The sequence below is a fragment of the Castanea sativa genome, chromosome 1, assembly GCF_040712315.1.
Source record: "Castanea sativa cultivar Marrone di Chiusa Pesio chromosome 1, ASM4071231v1".
Lineage (NCBI taxonomy): Eukaryota > Viridiplantae > Streptophyta > Magnoliopsida > Fagales > Fagaceae > Castanea > Castanea sativa.
The window spans coordinates 1944106-1966771 of record NC_134013.1 but is presented as its reverse complement, the minus strand read 5'-3'; the positions used below and the strand labels follow the sequence as shown (position 1 = coordinate 1966771).

The window sequence follows — 22666 nt, the reverse complement described above, 5'->3', positions numbered from 1 at the left end:
GACTTTCTATATATGTTGGTTTTTTTATTACTATTTTTTTTTTCTTCTTACAAGTGAATTTTGACTCGAAGAGAATGGAAAATGAAAACTATGGTTCAAATTAAATTTAAAATGAATCAATTCATGATTCAAATTAACTATTACAAATCAAAAGGTATATTCAGTCTTATACCATTTAAAATTTTGAATCAAATAATTTTTTGTATATTATTGGATCTATAAAATAAAATATATAAACTAAAAAATGGAGTCTCCTTTCCCAAAAAATATATTGGTCAACAAGCAATGACACATGCATTATCTCTATTTAAAATAAAATTTGATATAAGTTCACTTGAGTCTAAGTGCAATAGACCATGCAATTGACTCATCTAGAGAAGATGAGGGTTGGGAGGAAGCATGTTGAAACTTCAAAATTATAACATCTACATGCAATTTAACTGAGCCTATCTGAGGCGTTTTATTTTTTATTATATATTAGGATTTTTAGTGATGGCTAATTCCATGATAAATTTATTTAATTATTCAAATATGTAAAATTGTAATTGTGTGGTGTAATCAAGGTTGAAAACTAAAAAGGTTATTGTTGAAGGTGTTGGTATGTAGTTTTCAGTGGAGCAAATTTGCTTGATCAATCAACCGGATTGACAGTTTCAGTAGACATTTTCGCAACTTTCAGTCAGGCTAACCTATAATGGAAAATCATTAACCCAAGCTTTCACAACTTTTCTATAACCAACCAACCCTAGAAACCTACACCAATTTTAATTTAAAACTACAATGCAACTTTAATGATTTAGAGAGGAAGACGACCACACTAAACTAATAAAGCCCTAGAGAAAGCCATCTAGTTCTTCCTTTCTCTCTCATTGATACACCTTAGAGAGGTTTATACTTCCAAACACATAGATCACAAGACTAGCGTTGGAGTTTGAAATCAAAAGAGATGATACCAAACCTTCAAGAACCCTTAAAGTGATCAAGATATCGGTTTTGCCGTCAGTAGGTTAACATGTGGCAACAAGTAACATTGAAGGCACAATACATTATCTGCACTTGCTAGCAGAAGAGGAGAGCTTGGGTACTAAGCCTAACTATACGTATGGGAAGTCACATGAATATTGTATGTACCGCAACAACCTTCAATAGTTGACTTGTTGAGTTGGATTTAGGTTTTACACCATCATGTTTTTACCATTTGGATTTTCACTCCGTGAATATATGCTTGTCACTGTGTGCATGTGTTTATATTTGGTTGGTGTGCTTTTTCTATTTATCCTTAATAATAATGTGATTTAAAATTGATTAATTAACTATCTAGTTAATATGTGAATTAAGTGATTAAATTTGGTAGTTTAGCCTTGGTAGGGGTCTAAATGTGTTTTTCACTATGTGTCATCAAAGAAGATGGTGTAAAATCCAATAACAAAAGTAATAGATTTAGAAATTTTCAAGGGACATGTCCCTTCTATAGGTATTATTAAATGATGAGTATAAATATCTTTGTCTAATTGTAAGTTGAACTCGTCCTTATTAGCTTAGACTTCTGGGTTCATGAGTACTCCTAACAAAATGGTATTGGAGGTACAACTTTTGCTTGAATGGGCATTTGGAGATTGCTGCATTTGCTGCAAATCTTGCATGCATGACACTCTAGGATTTGCGAAGGCTTGTATTTGCTAAGGTTGATGTGAAAGAGACTTACATGTGAGTGAGAGATTTGATGGATTTGCAAAGGCTCACGTGCTAAGAGGAGTTAAGGTCCATGTGAAGAGGAGCACATATGACGGGGAGATTTGTTGCCAAAATACTTTTTGGTCCTTAATTTGTTATGGAACAAATCAATGCTACACAACAAACACATTCAATTCTGGATATATAGATTGTGAATTACGAAATTGGTTTATTTTTACAAATTCTGTTCCAAGGAGCAACAATTTTGACAATATTTTGGTATGGTCACTATTCTATCTCTACTATCCAGCCCATCTTATCCTCAACCAAACCCGTTTTTATTCCTACAAGGGTTGAGTATAGTTCCTGGGACACAGTCTGAGCACCCGTTTTAAATTTAATCCTGCATATAAATAAGTTACATAAGTTAGATATTGGCAGTATTAATATAAATTCTGCAACAATTATGATCAATAATCAGAGGGATGCACCCTGAAGTTACTCATTTGTTTTCGAAAGGCTCTTTCTTATTCTATCACACTATGGTGTGTTTGCGAATAGTTTTTTCTTTTAACTTTTTAGCTTATTTCTTTATTAAAAAATTTTCAGAACTTCAATTTTTCTAGTTATAACTATACTTTAACCATCTTTCAGTAAATAAACATATAAGCCATATAATATTAATTACCTTTTTCCTTCATATGTAATGCTACCTACAGAAGCAACACCAACAGCAGTTCCTGTGCAGAAAACTTCATCGGCATCAGTCAATTCATCAATAGGAATAACACGTTCCTTGACCTGACATCAAATTACGGACAATATTAGAATAATGATTAAATAATTAAACTAACCATTTCCGAACAGTTTAAACGTTTGACCCAACTAGTAATTAATTATTTTTAGAAGAAAATAGAATGAATTCCATGACAAAGACTCTACAGAGTAAAGAGTTCACATCTTGGAAACAAAGAGAAACATCAAAAACAGAAACAGCAAGTTCCTAGTCGTGCATAAGTCTCACATGTACAAAGGGAAGAGTGGCCTAAATTTTTTAATGAAGCCCGTCTCAGTTGGTATTACTTCAAAGCTTAATTAAGAAAATCAAGTTCAAGCTGTCATTTTGTGGTACATGAATATCACCTGGTAACCATGATCGCGAGCAATCTCAATGATGCTTCTGCGGGTGACTCCTGGAAGAATGGTCCCATTTATTGCAGGAGTTGAAATAGCATTGCCCTAGAAAATTGGAAAATGCATGCATGAGGTTTAGAGGGTACCAATTATAAGAATACAAAGGGAGATAATATAATTTAGGACTGTAAAAAAATTTAATGGAGTAAATGTGAAACAAGTATAAAATACAGGTTGCTTAAAAAAAAATTTGGATAATTTACAGGTTGCTTAAACCTAATGGAGGAAGCTGAATGGCTCCATTTATAATGCCTAAGTGATAAGTTGTCATTTACATCTTATTTGTGTCAATATGGTCAATTATATTACAAATAGCTTTTCTTATCCAATCTCAAGCATCATTACTTGCCTACTGTTTCATTCATCCCTATATACTAAAGATAATTTCACAAATCAATTTGTTTCTTAGTAATCAGTGATCATTGGAAATTATACCTTATATTGTAATATCTTTCAAGCCTTATCCAATGAGGTTTATACAATACAGAATGTTTGGCATCCTTTGGTTACATTCTGTGGTCTTCACAGAATAGTTTCACTTTCCTTATATTCCATCAAGACAAAAACTTGCTAACATATTAAATTGAACTTAAAATATTTTATAAAAGAAAAATACCTTCACAATAAAAATGTTACAAGAGGAGACCTCCTCAATATCTTTCTTATTCACTGAGTCCAGATATAAGACATCAGAAAATCCTCTGTTCTTTGCTTTAGTCAATGCTTTCAAACCCTACAATTTCAAACACAATGATGTGTTACACAATAATGCTTAATGCAGCAAAAACTTAAGTTACATGAGAGAATAAATTCCTTACCGGGGCATAGTTGGTGATTGATTTGATTCCTCCAGTTCCACCACGAGAGGCACGATCAAAATCTTTCTCAACATACAAGTTCAAGGGTGCAAAACCCTCCTGATTATAATGTAAGATAACACAAATGACAAATCATTCTACACTTGGTAGGATCCAATGGAATAAAAATCGCTGTCCCCTTTTTAGTATTCTAGACAGTCTAGAAGATTTTCGTTCGAAGCAAAAGTTAAGCTTCAATTGGAAAACAAAAAATGCCCTCACCTTGAAGTAGTTGCCAACAGGGGAAACATATACTAGGAAAGTGTATTCAGGCGCTGCACCCAAACCCAATATTTGACCACTTCCCATGAGCAGAGGCCTAATGTACAGAGACCCTTTTCCTGGAGGAGGAACCTGATCATCATAATTATCCACATACATTATATTAAAAAGATGTATAAATTTAGAGAAATAATTAACTCATAAAGAGTTAATGGTTCAGCATTTTCTTCAAGATAGAAGATGATTACCCAACGCTTGTTGGCTAGGACAGTCTGCTTCACAGCATCTACAAATTGATCAATGGAGGGTGATGGCATGCACATTCTCTCTGCTCCAAATTTCATGCGAATCGCATTCTGCTCTGGACGGAAGAGAAGAAGCCGCCCATCTTCTTTCCTATGTACTTTTGTACCTTCATACACTGCCTGTTCAGATTTTTGACATGATTATAAGTTTCTCATAGTCATAGGCTTCACAATGTAAGGGTAAAATAGGCTGCAGTTTTTTAATTTACTTGTTTTTTTCATTTTTCAACTTCTTTCCACCTCTTATTTGTTATCCAGCTCTAAGAAAAAGTCCATTTCAATTCATTGGACATGTCTTCCTTCAAAAACAGTGACTACTTCATGCATTTAAGGCATGATTAAGGTGATCCAAACTTTCAAATTTTCCATATATGAAACTTCACCAATGGGTTGGACCAATGTTTTAGTGATAATATAGTCGAGACTGGAAACTCGAGCATGGTCACTTTCGTTACTTCAAAGTGGTCATGTCACCATATTCGGTTGGAAACAAAATTTATTTCCTCGATCTAATAGTATATAGAGTGCTATGTCATTTAAAATTTTAAATGACATGACACTAGATACCCATTAAGACTCGTAAGTACAAGGCTTCCTGCTCGGACAATTAGAACCAAGTGATTCAACTTCAAGTTACTCAGAATTTGTATTAGATAATAGACTTCCATCCAAAGTATTGTAGCTAGCATGCAAAGATTTGAACATTGTAACAAAGAGATCACTTTCAGCTTACCTGCCCATAATTCAGAACTCCAGCAGCAGGACCCAACTCAATGTTTCCATAACGATTAAGCTGACCTTGTTCAAAATCCTCTCCTTTCGAACATTTCATAAGGTACATGTAATCAGTTGGCATTATACCAAATCCAAGATTATCCCAGTCCAAATCAGCGTTGTCATCATCTCTGAAATTGCCAATTCTCAATAAGAAAAGCAGAAACCAGGTCAAAAGCATTAGCAAGAGTTCCATTTTTTTTTTTCACTTGCTAGAAAATTCTAGACGAAGTGCCTGTTTGGCTAATTTATTTTTTGCCAACTTATTTTACTATTCAGTTTATTTTTGCTACTATTCATGAGTCTCACTGCACTTTTTGTTTTGGTACTATTCATGGGTTCCACTGTACTATCTCAACCAACATTTACTTTTATTTATAATACTTTCAGCAAAAAGTTTTAATTTCAGCAAAATAAGTAGGTCTCAAACAGACCCGAAATCACAAGACTGTGTGTATTTCATTATTTGTATGTGTATTTGAATGAGGATAAATGTACCTACTAAAGCATTTGCATAATGTTGTAACGCAAGGGACTAATTCAGTATAATGCAATTACCGATAAATAGATGGTTCGCACATTTGTTGCAGAGAAGATGAAGCCTGAGATGAAAATCCATAGTAACATCCAATCTACAAAATGTGAACATTAACACGTCAGTTCTCCTTATGTATGTTCTTTCACATTTCTATCCCTGCTTTAGCTTTGAACTTTGAACTTTGAAATTTTGAATTCAAATCTTTTTGGATTAGCTTTTCACTTTTAATTTTTCACTTAATTGTTTATTTATATTTTTTCAAAACGCTAAAAAAAATTAAAAAAAAAAAAAAGGGATAGACTTTCCCTCAAAGAAAGAAAAAGAAGAAAGAAAGACTTAAATCTTAAAAAATTATACTGTATTGTACAACAATATTATCTCCTCTCATATAAAGGCGGGTTTCGTGAGTAGGGCCTCTAAATAAGACTCACTTTTATATATGTGAGAGGAGGTTTTAAATTGACGTGCCAAATTTTAAATAAAAAAAGAGTAACAAAAGAAATTTTTTTATTATGTTATCAATATTACACCAATTAAATTAATTGTTAGCAAGTATTTGTTTTTGTGTTAGAACCTCATTTCCTCTACTTTGTGCATGTTTATTTCTAAAAAAAAAATTATATTAGCATTTTCCTTAATGAATTCCCCACATAATCTTATTAATGGTATCCCATAGGACTATTAAACAACACAAACCTACACCCAACCCAATCAATAAGCAAACCACATTCATCTACACCCAGCCCATTCTTGTAAGTCGACCTATACCGGCCCAGATTGCATTTTGGCCCCCATGAACACTTTTTGGACCATTCTCTCTCTTTCTTTCTATCTTTCTTTTTCTTTTCTTTTTTCTTTTTCGAGAAACGTTTGGACCGTTCTTTGAATTTTTTTTGAAAGCGACCGTTCTTTGATTTTTTTTTTTTTTTTTTTTTTTGAAAGTACCTTTCTTTGAATTGAGCAAAGAGATAATGACATTTTTTTTAGGCACTTTTGACCGGTCTTTGAATCGAGCAAAGAGAGAATAACGTGTATGTTATATATTCATCAAAACAAAATAATAGAAACGTGTATGTTATGTAAGAAAATATAATTGACTAGACTATCTAATCTAATGTACGAACTACGAACTGAATAACCTATTATTAGGGGGGAAAAAAAATGAATAGCCTATGTAATATATCCAAGATAAGGATAATTTTATGGTATCTCTATGATTTTTTTTTTTCTTGGGAGTATGATACGTCCAATGATCATGGTCATTTAATTTAGTTGTTATAATCTCAAACATTTATGTATCTTTACAAAGACAAACTATCTATTCTGAGGGAGGAAATCAATATGGTCCCAAAATAGAAAATACTAGAAGTACTAGAGAAAATAATTAATCAATCATCAAAATATGAAAATTGAACAATAGGATAGCTTACAGGGATGAACCCAAGTGGGGGCTCGGTCCCGGGCTCAAAAAAAAAAATTAGTAGTTTAATTTTCAGTAAAAAATAAAAAATTTAGACTTGGACTCCCTTATTTTGTAGCTTGGGCCCATCCAAAATCATGAATCATCAACTCAGCCCATGTAAATCTTTAAAAAAAAAATTGTTAAAAAAAAATAGTATTTTGTATATTAAGAAATAATAGTGTTTTGTGTCTTTTGTTTTTGTTGGTAGATGATTGCATCTTAATATATTATGAAACAATGATTTTTGTGTATTTGTGTTGGTTGAAAGTTTCTTAATACTAAATGGATGTGTACTTGAATTTTTTTTTTTTTTTTTTTCGCTTATCTCTGGCCCCTCTAACTTGAAATCATGGGTCCGTCACTGGTAGCTTATATATGATCAAAGAACCGAGAAAGAATGAAAGAAAGTACAAAGAAAATAATTTCATAATACTCTTTCACCCAGAAAAACCCTCTGCAATGTTTATAACTTAAAAATAAAAATAAAAATAATAAATAAATAAAACCTTGTAACAATATCTGCCTAACAAAAACAAAGAAATTATATCAAAAACAAGAACAATATATAGCGAATAAATTATAAGAAGTTAAGGCTTAAAAAAAAAATACACCTTGGATGAGGAAGAAGTAGCTTGAAGAGATTGAAGCAAATTGCGAAAGCATACACTCCTTGAAATCATGGTAACCCCAGCAATAAAATTGAGAGTTTTCAGATATGGTAATACAGAAATGGAGGGGATCTAAGAATCAAGCAGCTAGTTATAAATGAATAATGAGATGAACAAGAGGCATTATGACTTATGAAGTTATGAGGAAAAAAAAAAAAAAGATGGACCAGAAACAATAATTTAGTTGCAAGGGTGTGAAACGTGTTTGCTCTTTTTAATTGTATACCAAAATTGGAGGGAGAGACTTAGCGTTACCTGTCACCTAACACAGTCAGTTTTTGGATCAGTATATAATTTGATAATCTAGACAAAGCTTGAAATAGGATTAGAGTCAGTATGGATTGGGTCGAGAAACTATCAAAAAACAGTTAAATCATTTATTTAGTAAGATTTCTAGAGTAATCTACCACAAAATGGACCACCATATCTCTCTTTTTTTTTTTTCTTTTTTTTGGTGAAGCCTAAGGGTGGTTGGTTACTTGGTTCATCTTTATATATGTATGTATGTGTATTTTTCTTTATTCTTACTTTTGAAGTTACTAACTTATATCATTAATATTTTCAGCTCTTCAAAGTTCAAAGTATTAGTATATTTATTGTAAATGTATCATACATACTTAATCTTAATTGTTAACAGATAATTACTAACTCATTTAATACATGTTATGTAACAAATGATGAACTGTAAAGTTGTTACAAAAACAAAAGGGTAAAAAAAAAAAGTGTCTACCGTAGAATTACCCTTTCAAGAACTAATTCTAACCTCAATCTAGACAACTTGGATGGATTACAATTAAACAAAATCTATTGATTTGCCAAACAACTCTTAAAAATTAAATATTAATGATTTTGTTGACACTCAATCTATCTTAAATCCCTTCCCTCTTACGAGTCAGAGAGTCGATGGCAGTACTAAGCTCTACATATAGTATAAGGGGTGCATAATGCACATGTCTGATATATTAGTATATAGAATATAAAAATATTTTCCATCCATTTGTATGTTTGAAAACGTGAGAAACCACTGGTTTATCCCAAAATTGACAATTCGACAAGTTGTCTAGATATATATATTTTTTATTGATTCGGTCGGTACAACGAGCAAACAATCTAGAAATATATATTTTTTATAATGGTAGTTACAACTAGTAAAAACGCTTTGAATCTTAAATGTCTTCGTTAAAGAAGAAAAATATTACAATTAGTTGAATTACAAGACTCTTGACAATTAGTTTAAATATTTAGTTAAGATTACTATCTAAAAAATAATTGGTGTGTGTTTGATATTATCTGATATATATACTATAAAGTTATGGGCTGAGATTACCCATTTTAGTTATTCAAAAATAAAAAGAAGAAGAAGAAAGATTTTCCTTTCTACAGAATTAATGGATGATATTAAAGAGATTTCCTTTTCTACAGAAGCATGGATGGACAACTCAAGTGTACCTACTTTTAGTTATATAATTTTTTTTAATAAATTTTTGTGACTTATTTAAATAATATACATTGATAATTTTAAAAATCTCATCGTAGTAGGTTGAGAGAGATTTTTTCAAATTAGTTTAGTGGAAAACCTTATCCTTACACGAACAAATTCTATTTCTTTTAAGGGAAATGTTAACAAATACCCTAAAAGTATTGGTTTAAGAACGATTTTTAAAATTTTTCTTATTTGGTTTATTAACAACCATCCTAAAAGTACCCGTTAACATGATCCTTCGTTTAAATATCTCGCTAACATAACGTGTGAGATTTTGCATAATTCTCAACAGAGGGCATCGTTATCTTACATTCTGGTTTGTCTTTTACATGTATTCCTTTTCTGAATCATGCGGCTTGAGTACAACGACTAATCTAGTAGATACTCAAAAATGTTCCGTTTACGTTACATGTAGCACCAAAAAAAAAAAAAAACAGTAAAGCACCAATGAGTTTTATATGCCACGTGCTGCTTAGTCAGCACACTGAACCTACCAAATTCACAATAAGACCATTCACGATAATTTTGTTAGGTTCAATATATGTATTATTCTTCTCACAAGTGCCGATATTACTAGTTACGACAATGTGAAATCAAAATACTGTGAGATGAAGATATATATATATATACTATGCATGAAATATTTTCTCCACAAGTAATGAACACCAAAGAGAAAGAGGAGTGAGAGACAGAAGTTTTGTGAAACACAAATTAAGCAACAACTTGGTAAAGATTAGTCATGCAAAAGACTTGATAAAACCAAATAATAAGATGTCAAAGATTGATGATATGTGAAATAACCTTAGAGGAAGAAGAAGCAACTCGAAACCATTGAACCAGGTTGCCAAAGCCAGCGCTTATTCTTTGAATCATTGTTTCCCTTCAAAAGCAGTGGTCTTTGATTCACTGATTGAGGTTTCTTGTGCAGAGTAGTATAGGAAGGAACTAGAAGTAAAAATTTATTAATAGGGACAGAGAAGATAGATGGAATGAAAGAGAAAAGGGATGGGTTGAGAAAGTGCCAAAAAAATATGGAGACAGTATTAAACACGGAACAACATCCATGCTTTAATAAGCTGTGGGGTTTAAATTTGTTTTTTAGTTTTGATAGGATAGGAAGGAGCTGGCAATGCACATCCAAAGCTTTTTGGATCAGATAAGGTTAAAGCTGAAGTGCCATTCGTAGATACAAGGTGGAGGACATCACAAATTCACACTCGTCAGTGCGACTACTATTAATTAATAGTTAGCTACTAGGTACCGTGTTCAATTTAAGGTCTTCGGTAGTCAAAGGTTATTAATGCTCCATTTTTTGTTTGAGGTAACAAATCAAATGCAAAAAAATACATACAGCACATGAGAAATACAAAGCAACAAATCTAATACAAGATGAGAACGTATTTAAAATTGAATTGGAGGAAAATTCAACAACATGGTACATCAAGCAACACAAACTTGCACACACAAGCAACACAAACTTGCACACACAAGCAACGGACTAATTTCAAAGAGTTAAAGTAGTCCAATTTGATGCAATAGTGAGGAAAAGTAATGGTCCCAAGGAGTGTTGATTAATAGGTCCCAATAGTCTTATCAAAAGAAAAAGGTCTATAGTAAATTTAAACCACTTACATGATTAGGTACGGACCGACAAGTTTTTTTTTTTTTGAGAATCTACGAACCAACAAGTTGATTGTTCTAAAGGTATAATGAAAGATTCGACTAGTTTAACAGTGACAATGGCAACAAACTTGTTGAAATAAAAATTGTTAGTTCATACTATGCCAAAAACACTTATAATTTAAAATTGGTAATAGAATCTCACTGCTGAAATTATTATATGACAAATTCAAAGTTGTAAGTTTTGTAAGGTTCTCAAATGATGTTAAAATTGACTCAGTAAACTTGTTTTCACCTAGATTTTAATAAATAATTTGTGTGAGGTTCCCATGCGATGCTAAAATTGACCCAGTAAACTTATTTTCACCTAAATCCAAATAAGTAATGTGTGTGAGATTCTCAAGTGATACTGAAATTGACCTAGTAAAATTGTTGCTTGATAGAATCGTATTAGTAATTTGAGTGAGGATTCCAAGCAATGTTGGAATTAATCTAGTAAAATTGCAATAGTAGATATTCAAATGCTTCAAGGACTTTAAACCGCTGATAAAATCAAGTAATTCTCCTGAAAAACTTGTCGAAATAGGCATCGAATAATATAGAAAATCAAAGTATTGATATATATATATATATATATATATATATATATATATATATATATATATATATATATATATATATATATATAAAAGCTCTGCCACAAGATTTGAATTTCTGGATAGAGAATATTCTTTTCGTGAAGGAACGAGGGAACAGGACTCTTGGTCCCTGCCAAGTTAATTTTGGGTCCTATTTATATTAAGATTGACAGTCGCAAATAAATTCAGATGCCAGAAGTAAAAGAAATGATTGATGATACACCTCCACAAAAATGATGCAATCCAAATTGATTGAAATAAAAGCCTAGAAAATGATTTATAGAATTACAGTCATCTCTAGTTTGGGACTTGTCCTATCTCTATAACTATAAGCCACAAATCATTCGGTGGGCATCCTCTCAGGTTACTGTTTTTGGTTCATCACTTTTCACGTGTTTAAACAAGTAGGGTATCATTCTGGCATAAATACAAAACTCCCATCCTTGTTCATAATTTAGGCCAAATTTCACAACGTCAGCATTCTTAATCAAGTAGTCTAAAGTCTATGAACATTTTCCTTATGGGGTCATGGGATTGGTACAATACAGTGTCCATAATTGCTTGGTAACGCAAATAATTTAAGTTGGGACTCTGTCCTACCTTATAATAAGCTATCAAACTATAAAATGTTAAAAAGTGTTACACGTTGATTATTGGTTAGCATTCACAGCTAGAATCTTCATACTATTCTATTTTACCATTTCAAAACCTACTTTATCGTTTATACCATACCATTTTACAACACTCCTAACATCCCTAAATTCTATATTTTTTTTCTCCTTTATTTAAATATTCTTTTTATACTATTTCTCTCTCACCACCAAACAACCCTCCAAATAGCAACATAGTGCACACACTACCACCCTCATGTATCCCAACACCACCACCAGACCATCAAACCAAAAGCAAAACCATGTTAAAAAAAATAATAATAAAAAAACCCCCATTAACGGAGTCATCGTAGCCAATCACAACCCCACAGTCACCACAGCTCCACACCGATTTCCACCACACCGGATAGCAAATCTCCACACCACAACCCACGCCAAACAAAACCCACCACCTGAACCATGCCTCCAAAGAAAGCCACGCCAAAATAACCCACACCGATCTGCCAAAACCCACCATCGATCTGCCACGATCTCCACCACTAACCCACTCGATATTCACCCACAAACAAAACAAATACCCACCAATGCAAAACCCACCACCACCACCACAAGATTCAATACCACAGTACTCACCACCACAGCCGCGGTGAGATCAACCTCCACCTGGTCCGTGAGCATTGCACCATGAGAGACCCTCCACGCCATTGGTCACGATCCTCCACGCCACGCCGATCCTCGTGAGAGACCCATCACGATCCTCCATGCCGATCAACGCCCACGCCACACCAGGCCACCACCAAACCACCACACCGATGCCACCACAATCCACCACCAAAACTCAGCCCCAAAGCCACAGTCAAAACCAATTAGTAAACCCATCACCACTCACAACCAAATGAGTAAGAGACATAGAGATGAGAGACCGTGTGATAAGAGAGAAAAGATGAATAAAATATAATATAACATTTTGGTAAAGTGCTACAGTACCATCCTGTAGCACCATGCCAAAAAAAAATTAGATTTTTACACTTTTCTACTTTCAGATGCTGAGCACGTTTTGGGCCTGAATGCCAAATGTACCTTACGTTTGGCATTTCGCAGGCCCACTGCGAATGCTCATACATAATTGAGTTTGAATCTAATCTTCTATATGCATTATGCCATAGTAGCTACTGTTTCCACCCTCCATGATTGTGCAAGTAATATACCTCATAGAGAGAAGATTTTAGATGGATTGAGATTCAAGTTATTGCACCATGCAATACTACTTTTAAGGGCTAAGATTGGAACTTGAAAATTTCACTTTGAATATCAATCCTAGGATCAAAAACTTTTTTAACCTCCTAGATTTTTAACCTTAATACTTTTTTTGCTTTGATACATTTTACCTCTCACAACACAATGGTAATTGTGTGGTGCAATAGCCAAAAGGACAATTATACCTTAAAATAAGTGGTATTTAATAAATTGACATTTCTGTATTAAGAAATTTATTAAAATTGACAAGTTAAATTTGACAAGGTTCTTCCTTTCTACTCCAAGACTACAGTCCAGCCCATTTGGTCTTCCGTAAGACCCATCTGTAAATTTGAAAGGGCCGAATAAAGTTGCTGAGAGACCTCACTAGTTTCTCCATACAACACCCTGCAGAAGACCCCCACCCACCAGAACAATAACAATAATTAGAGATTATAGCAAAGAAGATTTGCAACCACAGACAAGACCTATGATATTTAGGGACAAGAGTATGAAAATAATTGGACAATACTTAGGTACAACTCCTCAAGTGTTGTATCTTAAGTTTCCCCTTTAAATTAAACCATGTGGCACAAATGTTGTTATCATCTCTTAACAATAGTTAAATTCAATCATGTGGCTTATTGGACAGTGCAACCATATGATTGAATTTAATTGGGGACTGTGTAGCACATAAGTAATTATACCTAAGTTTTGCCTAAAGGAATTTAGATTTCATAACGAGGTATACCACAGTGGAGCCTACCTTCTACCCATGTAAGTTATGCTGCCGACAGGCAACAAACAAATGGCATTTCCAGTATAAAAGACTTCATCAGCATCAAGCAAATCCTCAACTGACACAAGCCGCTCTTCAACCTGTTCATGTAATATAAGAACCCGAGTAACAAACCAGATCTATTTTTAAAAATTCAAGGAACATTAAAGGGGTGCAGATACAACAAACAGTAAAACAAGGGAACTTACGAAAGTCAGTGCTACCAATTAGTAAAGAAGCAACAAGTAGATTTTTTTGGAACTTAAAAATATGAGTGGGGACAAGCTACTAGGTGTTTTAAGTCTGCTAGTAGAATTACATAATTCATGGATGGATCTTCTGCGCAATATGGTCTCCATATTTCTCTCTTCAATACTTCCAAACTTTGACAGAGAGAAATATGGTCTCCAAATTGTACAAAATACTTATGATAAGCTCACACTTCAGAGTTCAGACACCAGTTTGATACTTACGGACCTCGTTGGAAGGATGGCCCATAAGTTAAGAACTGGCAAGAGAACATAGAATATGCTTGTAATCACCTAATCTGACGCATCCTATTAAGCTAAATATTTCTTAAATAATTAAAAGATAACTTCATTATTGATGGAAGATTATGTGTGGCAAAGAGATAGAGTACCTGTGTACAATAAATCCAAGATGATAAACTGAAACAAGATAATATTACAGTTCCAGTCAATTGTCCTTGTAAAATTGAAATAATTGGACTTTCTTTAGCTGTTGTTTGAGATATCAGGTATCAGATTATTAGGCATGGAGAGGTCATTCAGACAACTAAGGTGTCCACCATGAGGCAGCAACAATTTACTATAGTTTTCACAAAGATTTTCATGATTATTTTGTTAGCTATATGAAAAAGGATTTGGAGTCCTTGAAAGCACTCAGCAACAAGCCTTCTAGATAGAACACATGAATTCATACAGAAAGTGATGAGAATCAACAAGCACCATTAAAGGATCCATTGCATGTTCCAGTTGGGCTTATTACTAGAGCAAGATCCAAGAAGATCAAAGAAGCGTGTATTCCAATATTATTTGTTAGGTCTCAAAGCGTGTATTCCAATATTATTTGTTGGGTCTCAAAGCGTGTCGATTGAGGTTCACATCAGAAAGACTATTAAAGCCTCCACTGCCCAGCCTTGACAAGAGGTAACAATTTCACAAGATGTCAACGTCCTGGGGGAAAGGGTTATTACTTATTCATGTGAGGGCAACAATGTTGGATGCCAGTGTACTAGGTGTGTCAAACAACAGCTCATTTTTGCATCATAAGACTAAAATTGCTCCAGATGAACTATTTTATACTAATAACCACTCACTAAAACAAAAATATTAAGGTTGGACCAAAGCAAAAGATTCCCCATATTCACTTTAATAACTACTCGCCAAATTCTTCACAAACAAGTGAAATAATAAGTAGATTAGAGAGGTATGATAAATCCAATAATCACCTACTCGTCATTAATCGTCACCTATAATACAAACCTGGAACCCTTGGCTGCGAGCAATTTCAATAATACTTTTTCGAGTAATGCCAGGCAAAATTGTCCCTCCTAAAACTGGAGTAGAGATTATTCTATCCTGTAATATCATTATCACTGAAACACATTATAATTAAAAGAAATGAACAGAAATTAGGATCAATGTTTCAATATGAAGATACATTTTTAGTATCGAACAATCAACCTTGTTCCTGCTCCAACAGATATCAATAACAACGTAGCACAAGAAATAATGATAAAAAAGGGGAAAAAAAATTGAAGTGAACGTTATGGCCAATTGGAAGATTTATGGCTGAAACATAGAAAGGTTCTAATGTTAACATTAATTTATGTTAGAAATATCGGGCCCAAAAAAAAAAAATCAGAACCTCTAATGCTGGCAAATCTTCTTTGGTTGATACCAAATGTGAGATTACATGCATCAAAGTGGATGTAACAACATACTTGGCACTGTGCTACTTTTTTGTACTCCCTCTTTCCTAAAAATAAATCTTATTAGAGCACAATATTAATGATGAGTGCATTAAATCCATACTCACTTTTTCACCTTCCCATTTTTTCCTAGACTGTACTAATATATAAATTATCAGTATTTAACTTGTAATTAGCACTACTGTGTAGTCTACTAAGGGAAAATGAGCACAAAAAGCTTAGAGAATAATTTTCGGATGTCTCAAAATAGAAATGTAGACTATTATTTAGGGACGGGGGAATATATTTTTCCTACTCAGATAATTTGTTGTTAAAGCAGTTTAACTGAACACCTTTAGAACGGAATAACAATATTTTGTTAATTTCTGACATGATGTACATTAAACCCTGTAAAAATTGTTCAATTCAATTTTTTCCTTCATTGCTTATAACAAATTTGATAGGCCACATTAAGTAGCATAGCACCACATAGAAGCAATGAAGCACTGCTTCAAGTATGCAAATCAATTTCCTAACAGGCTAAAATGTCATATGTACCAAAGGAAAAAGGTAAAACAAGAAACATGGAAATTGGTCATAACACATAATTCTTTCCCTTTTTTTTTTAAAGGCCTTCAATCAACCAAAATGTATTTTCAAATTGGTACAACGGCAACAAATTTGTCAAACCATAAAACACAAAAATCTTTCTGGCCAGAATTCACAATGTCATTGTTCATATCCTATTAACTTTGGCAGTTAAAGCTTCCTTGGTGCACTTGAGATTCAGTTAGTTTGATTTAGAGAATATAATGTGAGGATATTGCCAAAAATACTTTTATGAGATTGTCAAGAAACTGACAATTCTAAATCCTTATTACTCTTTATAAGCCAAAAAACCAGGAAAATTTTGAACCATACCTTCACAACAAAAATGTTAGCAGTAGAAACCTCTTCCAGATATTTGTTGTAAACAGAATCAAGGTACAGAACTTCAGAAAAACCATCCGCTTTAGCTTCAATCAATGCCTTCAAAACCTGCAGAAAAGAGCTATTTTGGCTTTGGCAAATTAGAATATCCTAAGAAGGAAAAACATTCTCCTTCCTCTTCTTCTTTCTTTTGGATAACAAGTTCTAAGGAAAGGAACTCCTTATTCAATGGGCTCATCTACGATAAAAGTAAATAACCTGAACCCAATTGGTTTTTGAATCAAATCTCTCAATCCATGGAAAAAGAAGCAAATTGAATTTTTCCTAATGTAGACCATATGACCACCCTAGGCAAAACACACAGTGGGAAGGATCACTTTATCTGACCAATGAGTGACAAGAATTTTTTTTAGTATTTGATATCAGTTTTTTCACACTGGGCAGGAGAAGGCAACATTGATTTGCAAAACAGTCAAACTGCAAACTGGAATGAAAGACAGGATTTAAATAATCAGACACCAAGTGCCACATAAAAACTGGCTTACCATGGCATAATTTCCTATAGCTTTTACACTTCCAACTCCACCAGGGACTGCACGATGAATTTCTTCTTTAACCACCAAATTAATTTGTTTCAAACCCCCCTGTCACCATCACAGGAAGTCAAAATATGTTAATGGCATCAAATCACAAATAAAAATGAAAAGGGTGTAAAAATCAGGGATGGAAAATATCTTATAAAATATATATATATATACACACACACATACACACACGATGAAGTCATAATATTGAGGTGTTGTAAAGAAACACAAGGGGGTAACATTGTGAAGTTTTTCTCACACACACATAAACACCCCATTATTTGCCTATTCAAAGTTAAGTGAATCATTGGACAGAGATTGCATAAGGTTTTCTCTTTTATTTATCTGTATAAGTACATTTTATGTTCATTTAATAGAGTAGATTCTTCATGGTTGAATCCCAGATTGAAGCACTTGCATGTTTCTTCCATTTAATATTCAACCTCAAATATGCTAGTACCATTACCTGGACTTTCCACAATAATGCCTGCCATTCAATTGTTTTGAAGGTATGCAACCAAAACAAATAACACATACCTCAAAAAAATTTCCAACTGGAGTAACAAAAATCAAAAATGTGAATTCAGGAGCTGGTGTAAGACTGAGAACAGGTCCAGTGCCCATAAGTAGTGGTCGAATGTGCAAAAATCCTTTATGTGGAGGGGGCACCTGCAGTAAGGCATTGAGTCCTATTACTGGACCAATACAACACATACTGCAAGTAAAAATTTTCCTAATATGTAGCCAAAGAAACAAATCTTGTTAAGAATTAACATAGTGTGACATTACCCATCGTCTATTTGCCAAAACAGTAACTTTTACAGCTTCCACAAACTGTTCAATAGTTGGTGCAGGCATGCACATCCGATCTGCTCCAATTTTCATCCGCAAGCCATTTTCCTCAGGACGAAATAGTAAAATAGAATTGTCATGTTTCTTGTGTGCTTTCATACCTTCAATTATTCCCTAGACACATAAAGACAATAGCTAAAAGCACACATTGTAAAGTGAAACAGAAAATAAATTGCACATCTCAGAGGAAGCATCCAATTATATCAGAGAAGATGATTCTGGACAGAAAACAGAAGAACCTTATGCTCTATAATTGTTGCTCCCTATTACATACTGTCCAAAATACATACAATCCTTGAAATGGTTAAGATCATGATAATCACTTGACTGATTTATGATTCTTGAAAACTTACAAACAAAATCTAAAAGTTTGATTTATTAAGGACAAATGGACCTTATATGGTAGGGAATCAGGCTACAAAGCATTGCAGTTGATGGATCACCCTCTACCCATTCGTTTAAGTTTACCATATAGTGCAAGAAAAATGGCCAGTCTTTATGAATATGCACATATAACAATAACAATCAAGTCTTAGTCCCAAAATTTTGGGGTCGACTATAAATCCTCAACAAAATAATCAGCATTGGCCACATGTATTTTTTTCAGCCATTCTATTCTACCCAAAGTCATAACTCTATCCCAATGAAAATTCACTACTATGAACATGAATATATAAAACAATTATCTTTCATTTCACATCAAACAAATTTCATAACCTTCAAGTAATAAAAATCTTGTCATCTATACCCAATAAAGTAAAAAGTATCATGAGAAAGAATACTATGCGAATATCCATCATTTGAAATTTCAAAGAAATAGTTTGATCAAGGAGCGCAAAGATAATTTTGATTTAGTTTTATTTTATAGTTTTTTACCATTGGAGAAGTTTATGATCCATGAATAAAATTTCTATTGAAACTTTTTGAATCGCTTGGTATTGATTCCTAGGTTTTCCAACCTTGCTTGGTGCTGACTCCAAGCAACCCTAGTGCTAGTTCTTAGATTTATTTTTTTTGTTTTCACCAAGTTTCTTTGGAGAAAATTATGCTGAATTATAGATCAAAAAACAACAGTAACTCAGCAAGAGCACATGAAGTTGATCATACAAATCTCAGACAGCACTAATGGCAGCCCTTTATCAAAAATTAAAAAAGAAAATATGTTTGCAGCAAAATCCAAAGATAAATAAATCCAGGTGAAAGAGTGGCAAAAAATGCAATCATTAGAGTAAATAACCTGGCCATAGTTCAAAACACAGGATGCTGGGTTCAATTCAATGTTCCCAAAACGTTGTAAACCACCAGACAAAAACTCGCCATCTCCTGAAAACTTCATAACATACATAAAATCTGTTGTCACAGGATTGAATCCAAGGTTTTCCCAACTAATATCAGCCAATCCGGATGTTTCCCTGTTATTATTGAGCAGAAAATTTTTCAAAATCTTTTGCAGATTAATGAATAAACAAAACAATTACAATGTGACTAATGTAAATATCAGTTTTGCATCAACAGAATGACATTAATAACAAAACACAACTTCTAGCATTAACCCCAAGCTGCAGGACAAAATTAAGAAACTAAACTAAATAAAGAAATTTATTTTAGTTAAGGTCTTGTAAATTTATTTTGGATTTGTATATAGCTAATTGTCTCTTTAAATATCTATACTAGATGTAAAAAAAAAAAATGGAAAAGTAATAAACAAATTTTATTTTAACAAAGTATTAAATGAACAATGCGTACAAAAATAAATAAATTAATCTGGGTTCCTACAAGAAAAATCACCAAGCATAATGAAATAAAATAAAAAGGTTAAAAGTGAAAAGGTACATCACCCATCATGACTATGAGCATCCGAGGATTGAGTGGCTTTAATCCTCGTGGCGTAACGGCGAATTTTTGTCGGGAGCTGAGCAGTCTGAGGAATGAGTCGCACGTGCACGCACAGGAAAGCCCCGTTTAGTTATGTTCAAACATTTTTTGTTTTTTGTTTTTTTAACATAGTTTTTGAGTTATGAGAAATTTTAGGAATAGAGAAGAGGATGTAGAAATAGTTGCCTTGAGAGATGACGAGGAGAATTGACACTGGCCGAGGTTTTGATGATGAATGGCGTAAGTTGTTCTTGAGAAAACGACGCCGTTCAACATTTCTCTCTGTGTACTTCCAAACCAGAGCAACTTCAAATTACGCCTGAGTTTTTTCTTTGTTTTGACCTCTCCAATTATTGGGTTCCCTTTTTATTTGGGCTGGGAACTAATTATTAATTGAACTTGGGTTGTCAATTTTTTTCCTCCAATTATTTGAAAACCCAAAATGCAAATGGATTTGTGTACCGTGCAAAACACTTAATCGTTTTGTCCCAGCACCTAATCCTTACCGTTTGTTTTAACTAAGTCAACTGGTAAAGGTTTTTATGGTTGAATAAGAGATTTGAAATTCAATCTCTACCTATACTAAAAATTAATTGGTGTTTTGATCTGATGATAAAAAGTTATCATCAGCAATGGTACCACTTTGCCCAACATGAACAATGGTAAAATTGTAAATATTTTATTGTAAATCTAGTAGTTGTTGTAGGAATACACATTATTTGTCCCATTTTATTGTATTTCATTTATGTTCTACCAATTATGATATGTAATGTAATGCCTTTTTTTTCCCAATTTTAAACTCTAATTATTTTATAAAAAAAAATAAAAAGAATATGTAACAAGTTTTGATTAATGAGCATAAAGTGAAATACAAAATGTGGGACAAAGAATTTGTATTTGTTGAGCTAATGGACTATTTTAGAAAAAATTTAATACTACTTGTGGGGACAGAAGGGTTAAAATATGTTTTTGAGCCTTGGGCCTAATTCGAGGGTATTCATTTGTTCGAGGAGGGTTTATTGGAAACAACGATACCAAACTTAAAAACCCACAGGCGAACTGTGGTGGGAAAGGCTAAGGCAAATAGTCCGAGGAAGGGCAACTCCTCTGCTAAGTGAAGTGAAGGTCAAAAGGTACAGCATGGTGATAAGAGTGACATTCTAAAAGATCTCGTGGATAAAGATGTATTCTACAAAGGCATAGAGAAGAAGAACAAATGAGAAATATCTTATAAAAAGCTGCTACCACCTTATTTAAGACTCTGCACTTACCTCTCTGGCTGCATTAATGCGGAAATGATATCTGAACAATAGTGATCAGCCTTACAGCTATTGTTTGAAGACTTCAAGAGGGCAGTGGATGGGACAAGTATCTGAAGGATGGATCTGATCCATACGTGGAGGATGGAGGGAAGAAGGAGAATGATATAAAAGGAAAAAAAAGGCATTCAAGTTGGGGGATCATAAAAGAAAGAGAAAAACACTGTAGCCACCACCATAAATTATAATCTATCTTTAGAACGAAGATAGGCAATACAAATAGTTCTCGGCATACGTCCGAGGAGACTTTCTGCTACGTAAACATCTTGTTGCATGTGAATTACGGATCTAGCTTATCATTTGTGTTATCCAATATCCATAAAACCTAGGTTTCAAGCCCACTCTCTATAAATTTCATTGTATTGGGCTTTTTGGGCCGGTTTCCTTCACACTGTTGGGTCCAGGTGCAAATTGTGACCTTACACTACTTTAATGGGAAATATAAAAAAATTGTCAAAAAAACAATTTTTTTTCCATAAAAAGTTTCTAAATATTTTTTAAACCAATACCCTTAGGACATTTGTTAACTTTCCCATTCTTTGTTTCTTACCACATCTCATTCAGTTTTTCCTAGGGCTAACCCAGTTAAACGGACTCTCAACTTGGTGATCTCTACCTCATCTCATCTTGTGTCAATGCTGTTAGTCTTACCATCCCTCATGCACAATTTCTTAGATGGATGTATTGCATATTAGATAGCTTATGGACGATATGTAATGTAGAGTTCTTGATTTTAAGGGCAATTTACTTTCATTATTGTCAATGACACATCATATGTATTTTTACTCTTTATTTTTGAATGGGTAGATAGTGGGAGAAGAGGAGTGGAATTTAAATCACATATATAAAGCACCACCACAAAGTATGTCACTACCACTAAACTATTACTTAATCCCATTGTTTCTTTCTCCTTGAAAATAAGAAACTGTTTAAATGTAAAAGAGTTTTGAAAGTTTTGGTAATTATAATTATGAATAAAATGTGACATATGAAGTTAAATATATTTAGAATTAGAATCAAAATCCTCTATCCCACTCCCTCTATTTCATTTTGTGCTCCACAAACCAAAACCTTCTGCATGTTTACTTATTTAAGTAATTGATTTAATTCCTA

The 22666-nt window shown here is 33.3% G+C and overlaps 2 protein-coding genes across 9 annotated transcripts; both read right to left on the bottom strand.

Moving 5' to 3' along the window:
- Positions 1 to 1845: 1845 nt before the first annotated feature.
- Positions 1846 to 10229, bottom strand: LOC142622135 (branched-chain amino acid aminotransferase 1, mitochondrial-like). Of its 5 annotated transcripts, none has more exons than XM_075795573.1 (11): positions 9979 to 10229; positions 7638 to 7695; positions 5585 to 5658; positions 4986 to 5157; positions 4196 to 4372; positions 3948 to 4079; positions 3687 to 3785; positions 3485 to 3601; positions 2818 to 2913; positions 2363 to 2475; positions 1846 to 2077 (listed from the first exon to the last, which is right to left on the bottom strand). In XM_075795573.1, the coding sequence occupies exons 3-11, from the start codon at positions 5605 to 5607 to the stop codon at positions 1963 to 1965; spliced, it is 1044 nt and encodes a 347-aa protein (XP_075651688.1). In that variant the 5' UTR covers positions 5608 to 5658; positions 7638 to 7695; positions 9979 to 10229; the 3' UTR covers positions 1846 to 1962. The 5 variants fall into 5 exon arrangements, with proteins under 5 accessions (XP_075651688.1, XP_075651689.1, XP_075651685.1 ...); XM_075795574.1 differs by having other exon boundaries at positions 5606 to 5658; XM_075795570.1 differs by lacking the exon at positions 7638 to 7695.
- A 3232-nt stretch (positions 10230 to 13461) lies between these two features.
- Positions 13462 to 20591, bottom strand: LOC142619134 (branched-chain-amino-acid aminotransferase 5, chloroplastic-like). 4 transcript variants are annotated; one of them, XM_075792207.1, is made up of 10 exons: positions 20421 to 20591; positions 20198 to 20280; positions 19597 to 19771; positions 18297 to 18473; positions 18045 to 18176; positions 17469 to 17567; positions 16915 to 17031; positions 15566 to 15661; positions 14049 to 14161; positions 13462 to 13690 (listed from the first exon to the last, which is right to left on the bottom strand). In XM_075792207.1, exons 1-10 carry the CDS (start codon positions 20508 to 20510, stop codon positions 13579 to 13581), a joined length of 1194 nt encoding a protein of 397 aa, XP_075648322.1. In that variant the 5' UTR covers positions 20511 to 20591; the 3' UTR covers positions 13462 to 13578. The 4 variants fall into 4 exon arrangements, with proteins under 4 accessions (XP_075648322.1, XP_075648331.1, XP_075648337.1 ...); XM_075792216.1 differs by lacking the exon at positions 15566 to 15661 and having other exon boundaries at positions 20421 to 20558; XM_075792222.1 differs by lacking the exon at positions 20421 to 20591 and having other exon boundaries at positions 20193 to 20389.
- Positions 20592 to 22666: the final 2075 nt, after the last annotated feature.

Bases quoted from the DNA above. Each gene is read 5' to 3' on its own strand.
- LOC142622135 (XM_075795570.1), bottom strand. From the start codon at position 10,050: ATGATTCAAAGAATAAGCGCTGGCTTTGGCAACCTGGTTCAATGGTTT. The intron at 5,158-5,584 runs GTAATTGCATTA...TGGCAATTTCAG, and splicing joins TGCGAACCATCTATTTATCG to AGATGATGACAACGCTGATT. The intron at 4,080-4,195 runs GTAATCATCTTC...TATGATGATCAG, and splicing joins TCCTAGCCAACAAGCGTTGG to GTTCCTCCTCCAGGAAAAGG.
- LOC142619134 (XM_075792207.1), bottom strand. From the start codon at position 20,510: ATGTTGAACGGCGTCGTTTTCTCAAGAACAACTTACGCCATTCATCAT. The intron at 17,032-17,468 runs GTAAGCCAGTTT...TCTTTTCTGCAG, and splicing joins CTATAGGAAATTATGCCATG to GTTTTGAAGGCATTGATTGA. The intron at 15,662-16,914 runs GTATGGTTCAAA...ATGATATTACAG, and splicing joins CTAACATTTTTGTTGTGAAG to GATAGAATAATCTCTACTCC.